A 17,068-nucleotide genomic window follows, 5' to 3' on the forward strand; every position below is an offset into this window, starting at 1 on the left:
TATTGTTCGTTATATTTAATTCTTTGGTCAATGTCTTAGTTGATGTTAGTTTGATTGCTGTGACTACAAGGCCCTTTGAAATGGCTGAAATAATTTGGCGAAGGGATATGACACTGTAATGCGGTCAAGACGTGACTGGAACTGCTTTTGCTGTGCATTTCCTGCTTCGCACACAGAAGAATGTACATCAACCAATTAGAAACCAAGCTTCAACAGCCTGGTAGTATAAATATTATATACATATTACATATTTCTGTCATAACAACTCTCAGAGTGTTTGGCATGGTAATGGATATGTCAATGTTGATATGTTTGGTCTTGGTAGAATAGATCTGTTACGTTGCTGCTGCTGCAGAGCAAGTACGAAACTTACTACAGCCAATACACACACTGCTGCTGCTGTACAAACCAGCATACATGAAGTACCCGTAGCAGATCTATAGACGTGGAGCTGGGGAAGGTGGAGGGTTTCTGAAATCGTGCTGCAACTGCTAAAGAAAATGCTGAACAGTATTTGAAGGTTGAGCAGCGAGCTCATTGGCTACTGATACAGCAGAAACCAATCAGCTGTGCCCAATAGAGAATGATGTGATTGCAAGCAGATTGAGTTAATGACCTATCAGCCTGCAGCATCTAGAGATTCATGACATAAATGTGTATGTGTGTGTGTGTGTGTGTGTGTGTGTGTGTGTGTGTGTGTGTGTGTGTGTGTGTGTGTGTGTGTGTGTGTGTGTATTAGTGTTGGGCGATATGGTCCATTTTCATATCGTCCAATCGTCAGTTTGTGAGATCGGCGATACACGATATTATCGTGAGGGGGCGGGGCTTACTTATTTGATTATTAACTTGATTATTTACTCATTAATTTGCTTGTTTTATTACTTCATTTTATAAGAGAATATTTTTTATTTTGCTAGCAAAGGTGGAGTGTTTATGACTAGGCTATCAGGTTCATTTTTGTATCTGACTCGAGTATTTCAACATGTCAGCGGGAAATTTACGGACACACATGATCCTCTCATGGCGTTACAGATGCAGCATTTTGACTGTACTTCTGCACGAGATGAAAACACGTTTTAATAATTTCTAAGGTCAAGAAATTTGCATATATGTCCTCCCACCAGTGCTCTCTCTGTCTGGATGCAGTTCACAATATGCGCACTTCAATAAGCCCAAAGAACGCGGGTTTTAAATGCCGGGAGAAATCAGAGTAAGGGGCAGAAATCTAGCTGAGTCGATCGGTTTATACTTAAACTTATGACTTGACTCCGATAAAGGAAAACAGGTTAATGCGTTTACATGACCACATGCATTGTCAGTTTATTCAGAATAATCGTGTTGGAACGTGCATGTAAACGCACTCATTCTCTGAAAGTGAAAGTAGAAACTGATCGAGCTTTCAGCATCTGTTGCTGCATTAACGCCGCGTTCTCTCAGAGACGACGGCGACTATCTTAATTTACTGGTTTAATATTTCTCTTGTGGACCTATATGATGACAGTGAAAAAATTAGAAGAATATTTCTTCTTAAACAAGTGTTTGAAGCTGCTTTCGATTTTCATAGATGGCAGAGTTGTGCTGTGTTCGTGAACTAAAGACTGGCCTATATAATTTTAGTGATATTATTATTATTATAAATATTTAATTGTATTGTTTTTAGTGTTATTAGTGTCATTAAACATTTTGTTAATGTGCTATGGAAACAAAATACTGATGAACAACGATGCCGTTTTCATCTTGGATCTGTATAAGATATGTATGCGTCTGTTAAAACAAGCACTCTTGACAATTTGTGAATGGATCACCTTGCAATTCAACTTTGATGTGGGATGTAGGCCTAGTTTTTCGTTCTGTTTCAAAAACATTTTCTTAGAGGAGTCCTCATAAGCGCGTGTCGGTGTTGTCGCAAGTGTTAGGCTATGCGATGATGTCGTTATGAATTTAGGCAAGGCAAATTAATTGTAGTTCCTAATATTAATTTAATAACAATACTAGCTTTATAATAATACTACTAATAATAATAATTTAATACGTTCATGGTAAACGAGCCAATTATCGTATTGATATCGTCAAAGGCATCTGCCATCGGCGAAATCTCAGACTATCGTCGATACACGATACTATCGTCTATCGGCACAACCCTAGTGTATAGCTATATATATATATATATATATATATATATATATATATATATATATACATAACACAAAGGTCACAAAATATGTAATATATATATATATATATATATATATATATATATATATATATATTGCATATATATATTGCACACATGCTACAATCTAATAATACAGTTAAAAGCCCACATTTCTGTGCCTACTTAGCAGAAAAAGTACATACTAAATATTTTGTGACCAAAATGATGCAGAACATAATAATTTAGATCTTTCTGCAGGGATTCGGTATTCTGACAAGGATTTATTTGAGGAAAAGAGAGGAAAGAGCAGAGTGGCAGGGAGAGGATACTGATCCTCTTCCATGTCTTCTCCAGCGATACATTACACTCCTGTCAGCGACCTTGAAACACATCAGCGTCAGAGCAGCAGATCCCAAACCGCATATTAGTACGTTTCAACATTTTAAAGGAAGAAACAGTGTCTCCCTGATTCATAAGTATTATGTTTGTGCTCCTAAGTAGAATGGCTTCAGAATGGTTATTTATAGTTTTAGATCTTTTATAGTAGGTGGAGTGCATTCATATTTTAGACTTGTTTGACACTGTGATGAACAGCCGCAGTCAAGAGATGAGACAACAGGAGAATGACCATATGAGCTATACTGTAGCTAGTTCCATTCAGGGATACAGTGGAGACATATTACTATGCCACCTGCATAAAGATGCAAAAGGGACATCTGGAACAGGTCGAGCGACGGAGAAGAATCTTCTCTGATGTCTTGTCATGGGTGACAATATTAATCTCAGCCTGCTCCTCTGCAGAGGTTACTTGGGTTTCATTCAGAATGAAAGAGCATGTATTTTGGTTGATGTGAAACTGCTGATGTAAAAGAAACTAAAGCAATGGAATCAAAGAAGGATTTCAGATCCTAATGACCCAGATTCTGAAGCAAATTAAAATGCAATGTGGAAGCGTTTGAAGAAGTGACTTCTATGAAGCTTAAAAAGGCGTGGAACAGGCGTCTCTACCAATCAACTATTTTCCCATGACTACCACAATCACAAATAGTACCACTTTCATTATTCACTAAAAAATCCCTTGATTCAGTTTCCCATCCTTTAATAGAAAACTATGTGAAGCAACAGTTTCTTTCTTCTTCAAGCTGTCGCACTGCCAAACTGTTTTTGTTCTTGGCCGGAGAGTCAGCGTTTCCATGGTGCATGGCAGGACACAGCGGGTGAGAGCTCCATTCAGAGGGAGAGCGAGAAAAATAGAGAGAAGGAAAAATAAAGGGAGAGAGATTGAGAGACATTATACTCACAGTATACAGCTCGTTCGTCACTTTCACCAGCTCCTCGTGCATCTGAATGCCAATATCTTTACTCTGCAAATACAAAATGGGTCACAAATTAGTCAAACTCAATAACTGATTTTAAAACAACAACAAAAAGTTACTCATTCAGCTCGTTCAGTTCCATTAAAAATGTGCAAGTTTTATGATGGTGTCATATTAAAGATGTGAAGATCCCATATTTATACACTGGTTTGGTTTATGCGCCACAAATACCCGTCGTTTTTTTTAACCTGCCAAGAGTCACAAACATACTTGACTAACATCCAAAATGCAAGTAAAAAAAAAAAAAAACATAGCAGAAAGTCTTAATGAAAGAGTATTTTATTATTTCACATTTTTCTATGGTTATGCTTGAATGTGTGTAGAATAGCATACCTTTTATACCACTCTCTAATATTATTTCTGCTATGCAGTATACTGCCAGCTGTAAGAATTTATGCATGGGAAATTCTGATGAAATACCTACTACTAACTTAGTAAATAAAGCATACTGCATACTATATCCTGCATACTGCGTAGTATGCAGTAAGCTAGTAGCAGGCTATCAGGCTAGTGGCTTCATGTTTCTCACTGTATGGTGACCGCACTATATTGCCGCAAAATGCCAAAAAGGCTCATGTTTTCAATTGATCACTCATTTGATTCAAGGCTTTGCAGCATTGTTTCCAGCGTTTTTGTAAACAATGGGTCAGACAGGGCCAGGCTGATTCAGACACATGAAGACTGTGACACTGAAATTTAAATTGTGACAATCGAAATTGCTTATGCATTCCTGTGGTAAAATAATAATTCAATAATGCTACAAACAAGTTAACGGGAAATAAGACAACTCTAGGTGGGGAAGAAAACATTTTGTACCTCCTCCCACACAGCTAAGCTACTACACGCACACACACACACACACACACACAAACACACACCTGTAGCCGAAATAGAGAGAATATACTGCATTTACTCTAAAGTAAGTGAGACAATCTGGCAGGAACAAGAGGGCAAGAACTCCAGGGAGGCTGGAAATTGTTCACTGCAAGCACACTTTTTTTCATAAAAAAAAGTGCTTTCTCAAAAAATTCAGATGACAAAATGCACGGTAGGCTACTTAAAGAAAACAAATCATAAAAATGTTATCAAATATTGCGCAAAACACCCGTTCAAGATAAACTGTCCAAGAGCAGTGTTGTTATTGTTAATTAAAACAAAGTATTAAAAATCATTTTCGGTAATTGAGATAAAGCTGGAATAAAATAAAATATAAATATTAGCTGGAAAAACTTAAACTTAAAAAAAGTTTAGAAAATGTTACCTTGGCAACTACCTGGAGTTTAAAGTTACTAAAACTGAAATAAAAATAAACCAAAACTCAATAGAATAGCTAATAAAAAACAAAAGCTCATAACAAAATGTCTAAAACAAAAAAAATAAAAAATAAAAGCTAACTCAAAAGATTAATGAATACTATAATAGTATATAAATAACACTACTGGAACGATCTGTCCTGAACAAATAACATTTTGTAACATTTTGATGCAGCTGTCATATTTGAAAATGCACATAGCGAGTGATCCCAGTCTACTTGAATGAATAACGCCAGCAGCCCTCTGAAACCCTTTTATGTTCGTAAAGCATAATGGACCGTAATTCTCAGCGATCAATAAAGGCTACAGCATGAGTATAGTCAGGCCTGTGCTTAGGGATCCAAAAGAATCTCTCTCTACACATGAATGTGTACATACACACGTATCCCTGCAACCAATTTACAAATCTAGTCATCCACACTAATTGGATAAGCATGCAAATGTATTGATTTTGTCTTTAGGTGACATGTAAAACAGCATCAACATTGCACAGCATCTGATGAAAGAGATGAAATGGCTGAATAAAATAAGTCGTCAAGCAAATCATAAACACACAACCAACAACAACAGGTGAAACTGCTAAAATAATGTTCCCCAGAGATTGCTCTTTCACTGCTCAGGAGACTTATTTGAACTCTCAGTTATGTTTTATGAAATATTCAACTTAACATTTTTTTTTAACTAGACATTGTTGATATACTGTATAGTAGAGTAGGGAAAAATCAATTTTATGGATAGAACAGCTTAGAGTATTTTTAAAGAATTTGATTAGAAATGTACAAATTGAGGGATGTACAATATTAAAATTAAACACTTAAAAATAATTATATAAAAAATTTAATAAAATAATTTCATGTTATTGCATAAAACCAATAAATATGGTCAATGATTTGTCTAGGACTAGGTAAATTGAAAAATATAAATAAAATCAAAGATTTGCAACAAGTGAATTTAGGCATTACAACACTAAAACATACAGTTTGAAAAAATTATATTAATTTTAATATTTGATAAAGATTACAATTAAGAATGTTTTATTAGTGTTTAAAAAATTATTATTATTATTATCAAAGTTTTTATTTACATGAGAAGATTTATATGAGTGGCATAAAATATTATCTAAAATGTAAAAAGAATTTTTCTAATATTCCGGGTAAATGCCTATCTTATGGGAATGAAAAAAGTTGAAATTATAAGATATTATCATAGAATATTATGGGCCATTTACTAGCAGCTTGTGTGAACACAAACCCTCTTTTGGCATTAAAAAAGTACTGTCAGGATTTACTGAAGACGCGCAGTGAAAAATTAGCGCTGAAATGGTGTGGACAGTTATTTTTTGCGACTGACCTTATTGCATATGCATTTGTAGGAGTTTCCCTGTCAGACACAAAATTTATGTAAGGAAAGTATTTAAAGGAATCATGCAAGGTGATTTACTAAGGTTTGCTAGTCAATTAACTGGTATTTGTGCCAATATTTACCGCCCCCAAAAAAGCACGTCTTATCCCAGACGCTAATTTGCGCTGCTCTTGATTTCGTTGGTCATTATGGAAATGATCTGGCTGTGTCTGTGTTCTTTAATTTGTGTGTTGTCAGTAGATCACAAGCTTTCCACTCCCATCAGCTCTTTTATGGGATTGTGGTCTCACGCTTATTTGCCCTGTTTAGTAAATCTGGCCCTATATCTTGTCAGATAATGAGGTAGTCCCTTTATCTTTATCTTCCCCACAAAACCCATTCCAAACTCATGCTTTTGTTGAGCTAAATCAGGCCATGGTGACTGAGAAACTGTGTTACTGCATACATCAAATTAAGAGCATAGAATATATAGGAAGAGCTCTCAGTGAAAACCTCTGATGCAACATAATGAAAGAGCCAAAGCCACTGACACACTGCAGTATCTTGACACTGGTAACGCTAGCGTAAGACCGTAAAAATGCTGTCAAGCAACAGTACATGTTTCCCAGCTGTCTCTGCTGCTCATACATCCTCACCAGTGAAAGGATTCGCTGACCTCAGGTCTAGGTTTCTCCTCTTAATATGTGCTGGAAACCTTTGGCATGGACAAAACTGCTGTTAGTGTCTACTGCTATTGAATGTCCCAAACACATAAAGAAAATGTTTAAATAAGAGCTTAAGGGTGTAAGGAGGCAATTCATTATCATTCCAGATGGCCGACTCATTTTGCTAGACCTCAGGACCCATATTTTACATTGGACATCAAGGAGTGATTCAACTGTACAGCAGTAACAAAAGTAAACAAAAATGTCCTTAGTCGCAGGATGACATTTAATAATATTACCATGAGCTACACAGGCACAGCCTCAACAACATGCAAAAATGTTAATAGGAAAAATGTTCGTTCTGGTTTCAAAATAGTTTAATCAGCTTCAGCTAAGTGATTGATGAATTTGAACAGAAATACCAAAAAACATTTATTGCCACAGTGTTATAAACGTGACTGTAAAAAAAAAATCTAATTTCTGATTAACTCTTTCAAATCTATTAATTTTGATGAAATCAAAAACATACTGTACAACACAATGTTCCATTCATGAACAAATTACTCTATTGAGACAGTCTTTTTAATTAATCATTAAAAAAAATGAAATTTGAGTTGAAATATGTATAATACTTTTTCACTAGAAATGCAATTTAAAGTTTTCTTCAGTTTATATCAACATATACATTTTATGTTGATATTGTTCACAAATTAATGGTGATCATATTTTTTTATTTTTTTACTATGCTCATTTATAATTGTTCCCTGTATTATTAACAGTATAAGTTGTGAGATAATTTATATTTTTAATAAGAAAAATGGGCATTATAACTGAAATAAATCAAATAAATCAAAACTGAATCAAACTGTATTATTATCTGAATCGAACTGAAAGCTTGTGAATCAGAATCAAATTGGATACGAAATATGATGATATCTACTCAGCTCTATTTATAAACTGTCACATCACAGCATCATTCAAGCATACATTCATACAGAGTAGGGTATCTTAGGTGACCTTGAGTACACTCACTGCAGGCAATTAACACTTTCCCAAGGTGCTCTCGGTGTGTTTTATCGGTTCACAGTCACCTCACTGAACCACTCTCCTATGAATGGTGGCTGGAAGCACAGGGCCTCACCTACAGGAAAAGCATCCAGGTGTAAACACGCTAGTAGTGTTTGGATTTCACCACAGGAATCCAGGCTGTGTGTTGACATCGTTCCAACTCTTATAGCCCAGAAGTCACACCACGGAGAATACAGCCAGTGGCAGCACTCCTCACCACAGTATGACTTTTACTCTGAGAGGATGTGCATAAATAGGCAGTGGTCACACTGTGAGACAGCATGCATTTAGACATGCCCATTCATTTTGTCGCATACCATCCGTACACACCGTACGCAGGCATTTAAAATCCACAACCTAAAATTTACAAAAGCTAAGCAAGAAGGTAGGAGGTAGACGTTGCTGTGCTTAGAAGAATGCCTGCCAAGAAAATGCGTGCAAATATATGAAGTCTCCTGTGTGTGTGAAAGAATACATAATAATTTTGGTGCAGCGGAGGGTGTTACGATTTCCCACGTTTGGAAAAGTTTGTACCAGTTGACCTTCTGCTAGAAAAACTTCACTACTTAGAAAATTGGAGTTTTGTGGCATTTAGTTTATTTAGTTTCTATATACTAGTGCACTCCTAAAAGTCCACAAAATAAACTTTCAGCGACAACAGACCCAACAAATTAGATGACTCATCTTGTTTGCATGAATGAATAACCAATGAGTGGTTACACTTTATTAACTATAAGTAGATTTGCAACTATGTCAACTCTCATTAATTAGCAACTATATGTCAACTAACTTTCATTAGAGTAGTACTCTTAGTAAACTGTTAGGTTAGGGTTAGTAGAATAAGTTGAGGTACTTGCAAAGTTACTTATAATCAGTAGAATGTCTGTTGTGGGAGCATCAAAATAAAGTGTTTGCGGACAGTCTGCTAATACTCTAATGACTGATATTTGACATGTAGTTGTAAAGTTACTCATAGTTAATAGAATGTCTAAAGTGGACTATCGAAATAAAGTGTACTGTATATCTAATTAAAACCAATGAAGTCTACAAGAGAGCATTATAGATGCAATACTGAATCCCACAATGCAATACATATGACTTATTTGATAAGACTACTGATGGATAAACTTTTTTTTCCCCCCAAAGCAAGAAAGAATGAACACAGGGACTTCTATTAGCTGAAAGTGCACATGAGATTATGATGGAATATAAATAGATGTGAGAAAAGAAGGGTGTCAAAGATGCAGACCTTTTTGAAGAGCCGGATGACGTCCTCGCTGATCTGAGCCAGGCGAACAATGACATTGTTGATGTAAATGTCGTTAAGTGTGGCGTGATCTCTACTTTCTCTTCGAGTTTGGTTTAAAACCAGATACCAGCAGTTTACTGAAGAGAGAAGGTGTTGTTCTTTCCTAGAAGGGCAGAGAATTGGGATAATAATGTTAAATAATGCTGTAAGTTAGTTGGTTTACTTGCTTTTTTGCATTTCTTTCCTTCCAGCTGATATGTTTGACTCGTTCTCCATATAACGTCTCGTTTGCCCATAATTGTCAGATTGTCAGACAAAATCCAAAATGCCTGTACAATATTCTCCTACTGTATGCTGAGCACATAAGTTCTGTTTAAAGCCGTGACTAACAAATGCAGTCATATTAAACGACTATTAGTGACTTTGTCAGCAAAAATTGTGTTTTGGCAGCCAGTCAACCTCACTGCTATCCTCCACTGTTGGAGACATACATTTAAAATGATGTGATTCTCTTGATTTTCACATTAACAAAACCATACAAAACTCATCACCATTATGCTAGGACATAGTGGGTGGTTGCTAGTCTTTGTCAGCACATGTCTATGCCGTTGCTAGGGTGTTCTGGGTTGTTGCTAGGGCATTACTAGTGTGTTCTTACTATAGGAGCCCACACCCAATGATATTTCGGTCCTAATTGATCGGATTTTATTCTGTAATATTGTCCACCAGTTGAAAATCTGATATTGAGTGAGCCTGATCACAAAAATGTATAGTACACTTTTACATTTACATTATAAACATACTCTTTCATTATCCATTCAGTCCCTCACACCACACATACAGTACACACACCTGACAGTACACTGATCACTTAATACCTTAACACGGGTAAAAGTAATGGCGCTGAGACAGAAATCGTCCTAGCTTGAAATTAATCAGCTTTGGGGACCATAAGCTTGTGTTCTGTGCTAACCCTTCACTTCTTTCCTTAGTCCTATCTCCTTAACCAATCAACAAGCTCAAGAACAAGAGTGCAAAAAAACAAATAACTGAGTGGAGACTGAGTATTGAAAAGCCGAGAGATAGCAGGATGAGGCTTTGGATAAACGACACAAGGAGCAAAGTCAATTATTTCAGAGAGTATTTGGACTAGGGGGAGAACATCAAAGTGTGGCCTCTTGCAAGAGTTAGTGAAATGCTAATCGCTGCTAATGAGGAACGTATATCTCCCTGCTGCATGTGGTGAGCGTTATTAGCCCTGTAATCTGCCCTCAAATAAGGATAAACAGTAAACAAAGAAGCATATGCCAACCAGCACCTTATTAATGCTGATCTTTGGGGTAATGACATCTATAAGAACTTTAAAGTTAAAGTCCCTCCAAAAGTGTAAGCAGCTGTTTGGACAACATGTTTGAAAGCGTGACATTATCTTAAAAATCTTCATCTTTAAGGCGCTATTTGTACCATATCTGATTTTTAACACGACTTTATTGATATTGTTTTTTATTGTCAAGTTGATATGGACATTATGTAATATTTTGACATGTATTAAGCAGTTAATTTGACTTTAACCACACTTTATCAAACAAAAATTCAGGTTACCTTTGAAATTTAACATTTGCGGGGGAAATTTTTCTTGACCACTAAATCTGAATATTAGTCTGATTTCTGAAGGATCATGTGAGACTGAAGACTGAAAGAGTGGCTGCCGAAAATTCAGCATGGCCATCGCACACATTCAAACAAACAAAAAAAACAAACAAACAAAAAAACAATCAAACAAACAAACAAAGAAACAAAAGGTATTACCAATGCACAAGATTAAAGTTTGCTGCTTTGGAGATAACTGTGCCCCACCGCTGTTAAAAAAAAAAAAAAAAAAAGTGAATATCGTGTCACTTGCAAAACACAATTGCATGCTAGTTCACACTGTCAGCAAAACTTAATAAGCAGTGCTATCTGTTCATGCATAGCTTCCTCTTAAAGATAAACTTTATATGCAGAAGATTTGCACTGCATTTACAAGAATGGGGAAAAGGAAGAGGAAGGAGTTCAATGCAATGCGACAGACCACGGCCGCAGCAAAGACATAAGAATGTGCCCACCGATTGAGCTGAAAAAACGGAAAACTCAAACTGTGCAAAATTATTATAAAGATTTTTTTTGCCCCTGCTTTTGAAACTGGCAATTGTAGTAGGCCATAGGGTACATCTGAAGATTAGAAATCACCTTATTTCATCCAAAAATGCAGAAAGACATTCTCTGGCCCACATTTATACTTTTTTTTTTTCAATATTCAGAAAATAGATCAAAAGCACTCCTCCGACTCTACAATCAAGGCCTGAAAAAAGGATCATATGATTCATAATCACATTTCTCCAATTGCTTTTTTTCAATGTTCATGGTCTATAATCCATACAAAGGGCCAAAGATCACATAGAACTCTTAATCTAATTTCAAAGCCTTTGAAACAAGAGTGCAATGCCAAGACTCTCATATGCTTAAGTTTTTTTTTTAAGGCGTTTATAGTGCACATCCGACTAGGGCTGGAGATCAAAAACTGCTTCTAAATCTGCTTGTTCCATTTAAACAAAAGTAAATACCAAAACCAATTATTTTCACGAGGCTACTGAGCCAGTTCTGTTAAAATGAACGGGTCAAATAGACTAATAAATCAGTCTGCTCATTAGTTATTAGTCTGAATAAGTCTAAAGACTAACTCACTGAGTCTCACAGAGTGGTTCTTGATCCAATGAACTGTTTTACTGAATTAACTGCAAGTCATTATGTTTTTCATGTCCACAGAATAGTCATAAATAGAATCGTTAAGGACCAGAATTATCATGCCTGAACAAAAACACTAATACAACTACAGAAATACAAATCTGTACAGAAAGCACATGATTTTCTTTTTATGTAACCTTAAAATATGTATCTGCCAATGGAAAGCCCTTTACAGCTTATAAAAATATATAGTCAGCTGTTTTACCACATGACAGCCGCCTTGGGCGAGCTACACAACGTTGTGCCGTGATTGTTTGTGACACGAGAGAAGGGCTTCTGGAATTTGGTGATATCCTTTTTGTGGGCCAGTTTAGTCCCCAGAAAGCCTCTGGCACAATAACACTATTTAAATAAAGTTGTTATCATATCTTGGCTGTAAACACTTGCCTGTGATGTTTCAATAACAACTGAAAAGTAACAGTTTGCTTCAAAACACCGTTGTTGGTTTTTTTTCAGTAAGCATTTAAGCATTTTCTTAAATTTAGTTAATCTGAGTTGAGTGATGATTCATGGTTTTGGTTTGTGGGTTTGATTGTAAACTGTGTTGTGCACAGCACAGTTTTCTCCAGTTTTTCATTGAGTTACATATATTTGTTTAACAATTTATTACATTTGCAGAACGACAGAGTTTTTCAATATTCTAACATCATTTGCTCACTCTCATGTTTTCTACAGAAGAGAGACATTCATATGGTTTTGGGACAAGATGAAAGTGAGTTCACGGTTTTTGATAAAAAGCCTACAAAAAATAAAAGATAAGGCCTTTTATTATTTCACACTCTAGACATTATTTCTACCAGGTATATTGTAGAAACTCATACATAAATACAAACACACATGATAAGCAGCTTCAATCGAGTGCTATTGATCCACAAAACGGACTGATCCTCAGAGGTTTCCAGTCAGAACTGAGCATCTCGTTGTTCTTAATCTCCACATATTGGATCCTTGTAAACAACACTCTCAAACCCTCTCAGACTCTGCAGCCCGTTGAGTCAGAAAGAATTAAAAAAAGAGAAAATACTGTGTGAATGAGTAAGTAGGGTTTCTGTGGCAGTTCCATCAATGCATCATGGTACCTGCAGTACCTTTTCGTAAGGGATACGTGTGTATAATTCATGGGTATGAAGTGCAAGCTTATGTGTAGTACTACAAATTAAAATGTGCAGAAGCATCCGAGAATACGCATATGTATATAGACAAAAGAGTGAAACATTTTTCAGAGTGATTTGTGTCTTTTCTAACCTTTAAGGCTATGCAAGAGATCTAAAGATCTCTAATCCTATCCTAAGAAGAGATAAGCGGTTATTGTATTTAAAAACACCCACACAGAGTATGAGTGGGGTTCAAAATCACTTCACACTTAGCTTCATTATAGCTGCACATGCCATGAAACGTAATGATACAATCACACTCACCGCCTGCCACAATATTCATTCAAGAAAGTGTTTTTTTTTATGAGCCAAGCTCAATACTGCTTTATCAAAGAGCTTTTAATCCAGTCTGGGGTGGCTTGCTCAAGCTTATCTCCTGACGGAAAAGCAGGGGAAGGAATCAAGTGCCAAAACAGGAACCGTAGTGGAAAGAGAAAAGGGGGCATACGCTTCTCAGTTCAAATGTATTTCCGCCTTTTTAAGTATAAGCTTCAATACACTGCACGACTTTTGCCTGCCCACCAACCCCCAATAACACCCCCCAATCCACAAACACGCAAAATGAGGCCACCAATGTATGATTGCTCCCAGCTGTAGCCCCATGAGAGGGCTGGAAAAGAGAGAGCAGAGAATTTCCTCAGAGCAGTGAATGGTAGGACAAGGATTAGCTCAAAAGCTCACTGCTGACGATTCTGACCTCATTAATCTTACATTGTTAGCCATATTCATGGAACCAAAACCAAAAGATCGTAACGTTTAATTTGCACTAAGCTTTAAAGGAATAGTGAATTCGGTCATGATTTACTCACCTTCAAGTCATTCCAAACCCGTATGTCTCTCTTTCTTCTGTCAAGAACACTAAATATGGTTTTGTTTTGTTTTTTGGAAAAATATTCTGGTCACTTTTCAAAGTGTTTTTTTTTTTTTCCCTAAATGATGAATTGAATGAGAACTGCGGCTGTCAAACTCCAAAACAACAAATATCATAAATATTATGTGGGAAAAAAATACATGTTCGTTTTGGAAAGTCAAATTAAAGCTTTGTGTGAGAAACAAAATGTATAATAATAATAATGTTTAATTTGAACATCTCTAACTCAACAGACTTCTCAAATCATTTAGTAATCTTAAACCACACCCCTCCAAAATCAACCAAAAGTTCACATTAATTTTTAAGTGCAACACCCATTCCTCAAAATCCGATGGATTCAACCAAGTCCCAACCAACATTTTTTCCTTTTTTAATAACCCTTTGCAATCGGATGTACTTCACAATAAAGAAGAAGGAAAAAAATCACTACTTCAGATTCATCACAACTTAAACGGTCCAATGGAGTGGAAAATAATAGTGAATAAGAACGTAAGTTTCAGTCTGTTGGCCAGATCTACTGTATGACTTGAGAAGGGCTGCAATATAAGCAACTTTTTATGTATTTCATGGGGCTTTTGCATCCTTTTTGAAACTTGAAAGCACCAGTAATTGCATGAAAAAGACCATTAAATTATTCAAAATATCTTGTTTTGAAAAGTCATATGAGTTTGGAATGCCATGAGAATGAGTTAATGATTTTTCATTTTTGGATGAACTAATCCTTTAATGTCTAAATCTCAGAGATTGACTTTCCAAGCACATACGATCCCAAGGGTCTTGGCATGCTCTCGGAGAGGCTTGGCAGTGAGTGAATGAAGGCCGGAGGTGGAAGGCAGGTGCTGCCGTGCGAGGAGTGGAATGCAGCAGGAACGTACTGCAGGGCAGTTTGATTTCAGGCTTCTGTCCAATAGGCTGCAGCAAATCCAGTCTGCATGCCACATCTACACCAGAACTTTAACCCTAACCCTAAAACATCATCATTTTGTTTAAAAATCCCAACTGTTAGGGTAATGGCTACATATTTAATCATCTAAAATCATAATCTGGTTTCAAATTTTCACATATTATAATTGATCGCTTCACATAATGCATTTTTGCTATGTAAAGGCAGCTTTAAATAAATGTAAGAATGAAGACCAAACAGTATACAAACAGTACAATGACATCACCATTGACGGTCTGGATTCAATGTGTGATGATTAGTATTGACAGACTGTGGGCACTACTTTGCCGCAAAGGAATAACTTATAACACATATGTATGGCTTCATATTTTAATGACATTATGAATTAATTCTTAATGAACACCACATCGCTATAGTCAGCATGTATAAACTATTTAATGTAAATGGCTTGGGTTAATATGTTGTATATATATTAACAAAATGGCCATAATGAGTAACATTTAATGAGATCTATGTAAATTAGCACTGATTTAATAAGCCTGTCACATAATCAAGGGAATATACTTAACCATGCACTTCATTTTCCTATACTCTGGTTTACATGCTGGAATACTGGAATATATATTCATGTTCGTCAACAGGAAATACTTAAGATGTGTCCTCTGGTCATTAATTACATTAATATTCTGAATTACTAAAATTATATTTAAATCAACTCACTGCAACAGCACAAAAGTGTTCAGTCATTGAAACATCTGGCAGAAATAGACCTTCTGAATAATGAAAGAGAATATTTTAATCAGAAGAATGCATTTTCCCCTCTTTTTGGGGTCAACCGACTGGTACAAACAGTAGCACTAGGAATGTGTTTTGTCATTAGCAACATGAGAAAAAAAAATAATAGTAGCTTTGTGAATGCATGCAACCATCACACCTTACAATCAGTGCCCTCAATACATTCTCTCAATGCGTTCTCATCTTTGCAAAATAAATGCAGAAGCCTAAACCCTCATTCGTGTATACTTTAGAAGTAATCTATGCCTGGTTTAATGCATAGAGAAAGAGGTGAACTACAGAGCAGGTTGGATTAGTATTCAGGTACTGTGTGTTGCAAGTTTCAGCAGCAATACGCATCAAATGAGACTGCAATAACAACACATGCAGGTCAGGGAACGAGGGAAGATAAGACAGGAACAGGAAATATGTTAAGAATAAAGCTAAACGTGTTCAAATAAACACACACAAGCATGCAGAGTTTGTGTTCTGACTGGTAAAGCCCAGCGTGGATGACAAGTCTGCTTTGTGGTGATAGGGAGACTCACACACGGACACACACACTAACGGCCACTATTGTAGAAACCTTCTTATCTCCTCTAGACATGTCATGGTCTGTGTAGAAATACATCGTTTTTTATGCAAGGAGATGAGCAGATTGATATTATATATTTGTAGATGAACAAAACCTGTTAAATATTACTTGTCAGTGCAGAAAGTTAATGTAGAAAAAGACTGAAGGAAATACTGTAGGTTGCTGTGGGCAGTCAAAGCAGAGAAGATGAAGATATACAGTAATTGTGCATAAAGTATATTTTTTATTATACAGTGCTCCTGAACGCAATACTTGATTCGGATTTGCAAATCATGTAATTCGTTTGTTTTATTTTTTTTATAATGACCACTAAACAGTATGGTTGACTTTCCAATGATTCTGCTTTTCAAGTTTCTTTTCATAAAATAAAACAACATACACTACCATTCAAAAGTCTGGGATCTGTAAGATGTTTTTTAAAGAAATTAACACTTGTATTCAGTAAGGATGCAATGGTGACAGTAAAGATATAATGTTACAAAAGATTTCTATTTTAATTAAATGTTGTTCTTCTGATATTTTTATTCACCAAAGAATCATGAAAAAAGTCAGACAGTTTCCACAAAAAAAAAAACTTTTTAACAGCGATGATAATAAGAAATGTAACTTATGTATCAAATCAGCATATTAGAATGATTTATTGTGACAACGTAGACTGGAGGAATAGTTGCTGAAAATCCAGCTTTGCCGTCACAGGAAAAATTATTTGAAATTGTAATAGCTTGTAATGACTGGAAGCTATGACGATATATATCGTGGCGACAGTATAAAATGCATTGATTTTGCTATATTGTTTATATCACGATTTATAAATATATA

General features: G+C 35.9%; 1 protein-coding gene across 3 annotated transcripts in view; it reads right to left on the minus strand.

The window, feature by feature from the left end:
- The window catches only part of srgap3 (SLIT-ROBO Rho GTPase activating protein 3), a 100,999-nt gene that overhangs the window by 48,491 nt on the left and 35,440 nt on the right, over nucleotides 1-17,068 (minus strand). For all 3 annotated transcript variants that reach the window (XR_013192971.1, XM_077198172.1, XM_077198173.1), the window contains exons 3-4: nucleotides 9,168-9,330; nucleotides 3,457-3,519 (exon numbers count right to left, since the gene is read on the minus strand). Coding sequence is in view for 2 of the 3 variants with exons in the window: in XM_077198172.1 (XP_077054287.1) it covers nucleotides 3,457-3,519; nucleotides 9,168-9,330 (226 nt within the window). In the remaining variant the exon portion in view is untranslated. The remainder of the gene's footprint in view (nucleotides 1-3,456; nucleotides 3,520-9,167; nucleotides 9,331-17,068) is intronic.

Source organism: Siphateles boraxobius, unplaced genomic scaffold, assembly GCF_051911475.1.
Source record: "Siphateles boraxobius isolate OS27281-9 unplaced genomic scaffold, OSU_SipBor_1 41, whole genome shotgun sequence".
Classification (NCBI taxonomy): Eukaryota; Metazoa; Chordata; class Actinopteri; order Cypriniformes; family Leuciscidae; genus Siphateles; species Siphateles boraxobius.